The following is a 2,235-nucleotide window of genomic DNA, read 5'->3' as shown; positions in this document are numbered from 1 at the left end:
CTTGGTGCAGAATTACAGCCACTAGAGCCAGTCCCACAATGAGCTTTGAAAGCCATGATTTCTCTCTCTCTCTCATGCTGGGCCAAATTCTCTGTGTGGGCAAAGCAGAGAAGGGGGAGGTAACCTTGCTCCTTATGATGTCATAAAGAGCAAGATTCCAGATTGGCCCATCAGAGCAGGATACCCAGGGCTCAGTTTACACCTATAAACATTTCTAGCCACTGGGGGACCATGGGCAGGCTGGGGGAACTCATATTAATGAAAAAACCCATAAAGTGAAATTTGCATGCAATGGGACCTTTAATAATGCCAGCCAGTTTTCAGTTTTTACCACGGACTGTTCAAACGGAACAGAGTGGTTTAAGCCTAGTTTCCCATGTGTTATGTCCCTGTGCCTTCAAAAGTAAGTTTTCCTGTTCCTGCAAATAGACAGTAATCATCTCTGTGATTTACGGTAAATAGGCTCCTTTTGAGATTCTGACTGCTCAGAAAATGCCTCTGGTAAATACAACAGAAGGAAAATAGGTAAGAATAGTTATAAAACGTTATATAGTTCTTAATATAGTTTATATTTAGGCACTATAGGAAGCAGGTAAAGAAAAAAGGAACCAGCTGGTTCTGGTTTTGGGCCAGATTTTCACCCATCACTCAGACCCTTTACTTTCAAAGGGAAAGTTTCTAAATGTTTCTAAAGTGAAATGCAGAACAATGACCCATATGAGCCTTATGCTATTATCTACTGTGTGATAGTATTATTATTATTATTATTATTATTATCATAGCATTAATGCGTACTTAGCATTTTTACAGTTGGTCAAGGTGAAGCTTATTCTAAATCTTTGACATACTGCTGGGAAGTGTAATCTGTATTAATGCGTTTGATTGTATAATGTGATCATATGTTTTGTATTTAAAGCAACTACAGCTGTCAGACTATTGCAGTGCAGTAAAAAGTACAACACTAAACCTGTACTTAAGTGCTGTACTAAGTGCTACTAACGCTGTTCTGGATGTCGGATCCACAGCTGTTTTGAGACCCTTTGGGAATTCACTTCCTGGTGGGCAGGGAGGTGCTGCCAGGTGGACAAACCCCACACCAAGAGTTTATTTTCGGTTAAAGAAATGGGGGGAGATTTAGGAGGTTTAGATCAAAATGAGGAGAGGCTGTGAATTGTGGTTTGGGTCTGAGCAGGTCACCTTTTCTTCCAGGGCGGCCATCCTCTCCTTCAGGTGGAGCTGTAGCCGCTCGTTGGACTCAGAGAGCAGCTTGTCCACCGTGTCGGAGAGGCGCTTGTTGTGTTCATCGTTCATCCTCTCCCTCTGCCTCGCCTGAGGGGGAGAGAGCGAGACAGGTGAGAGCGAACGAGAAGAAAGAAATCTGAGTGTGACGGGGGGGGGGAGAGTTAATAACAAGCATTCTGCTCGACAGAGAGCGAGAGACAAAGATTTCTATCTGAATGTTGCACGGTCAAGTAGAGGGTTTCGAAAATGAGTGCGCCTTTGTAAGGGCTGACAAAGGGAACGGCCCGAAAGAGGGGGGGAGGATGAAAACAGAGGAGGAGAAAGAGAGATGGAAAAGCAAGCATGACTCACCCTCTGTAGCTCCTGGTTCTTCTCCTCCAGTTGCGCCTCCATCTGTCGCAGTCGCTCCTCAAAGTTACCATGACGCTCCTCCGCCTGAGTGATTGCAGAGGAAGGAAGCGGGGTTAGAGCCTGATACAAATTAACACAAAGGAAACAGCTTGTTGACCGAGTCTACCAATTAGTTACATGCCTGTACAGATCATAGCGTAACAAAAAGCTTTGTTTGCATGTGTCTTATAGGGCCATTCATCTCATCCTTCCAGGGGAAGCCATCTTGCCTGAACATGCAGTAAGTACAGTAGCCATGTAGGAGGTTTGGCTACCTGGAGGAGAGCGAATGAAGTGGGTTTGTTTTTTTGGCATGAGTGAATATTGTGTTTACAGGAATGCTGGAGGTTAACATACGAGCAATTAAATCAGTCAGTCATGAAGAATGTATGCGGCATGCAGTTCTTGACGTGTTGAGCGCCCAAGGATCAAATAGCTGAGCTGACTGTGTGTCACGAGCTGGCTTTCATCTTCAGATCCTTTGCTTATGAATTACTGGCGCTGCTTGATAAAAACATTCGGTATTCATCCGTCACTTGACATCTCGTGTTCCGATTCACTCACGCATTCACACACACACACACACACACACACACACACACA

General features: G+C 44.5%; 1 protein-coding gene across 6 annotated transcripts in view; it reads right to left on the bottom strand.

The window, feature by feature from the left end:
• Positions 1 to 2,235, bottom strand: part of ppfia3 (PTPRF interacting protein alpha 3) — a 31,215-nt gene that overhangs the window by 17,106 nt on the left and 11,874 nt on the right. For all 6 annotated transcript variants that reach the window (XM_032537432.1, XM_032537434.1, XM_032537436.1 and 3 more), the window contains exons 11-12: positions 1,594 to 1,677; positions 1,198 to 1,329 (exon numbers count right to left, since the gene is read on the bottom strand). In XM_032537432.1, coding sequence (XP_032393323.1) covers positions 1,198 to 1,329; positions 1,594 to 1,677 — 216 coding nt within the window. The remainder of the gene's footprint in view (positions 1 to 1,197; positions 1,330 to 1,593; positions 1,678 to 2,235) is intronic.

This window comes from Etheostoma spectabile, chromosome 15, assembly GCF_008692095.1.
Source record: "Etheostoma spectabile isolate EspeVRDwgs_2016 chromosome 15, UIUC_Espe_1.0, whole genome shotgun sequence".
Classification (NCBI taxonomy): domain Eukaryota; kingdom Metazoa; phylum Chordata; class Actinopteri; order Perciformes; family Percidae; genus Etheostoma; species Etheostoma spectabile.
This window is presented reverse-complemented; position numbering and strand designations above follow the sequence as displayed.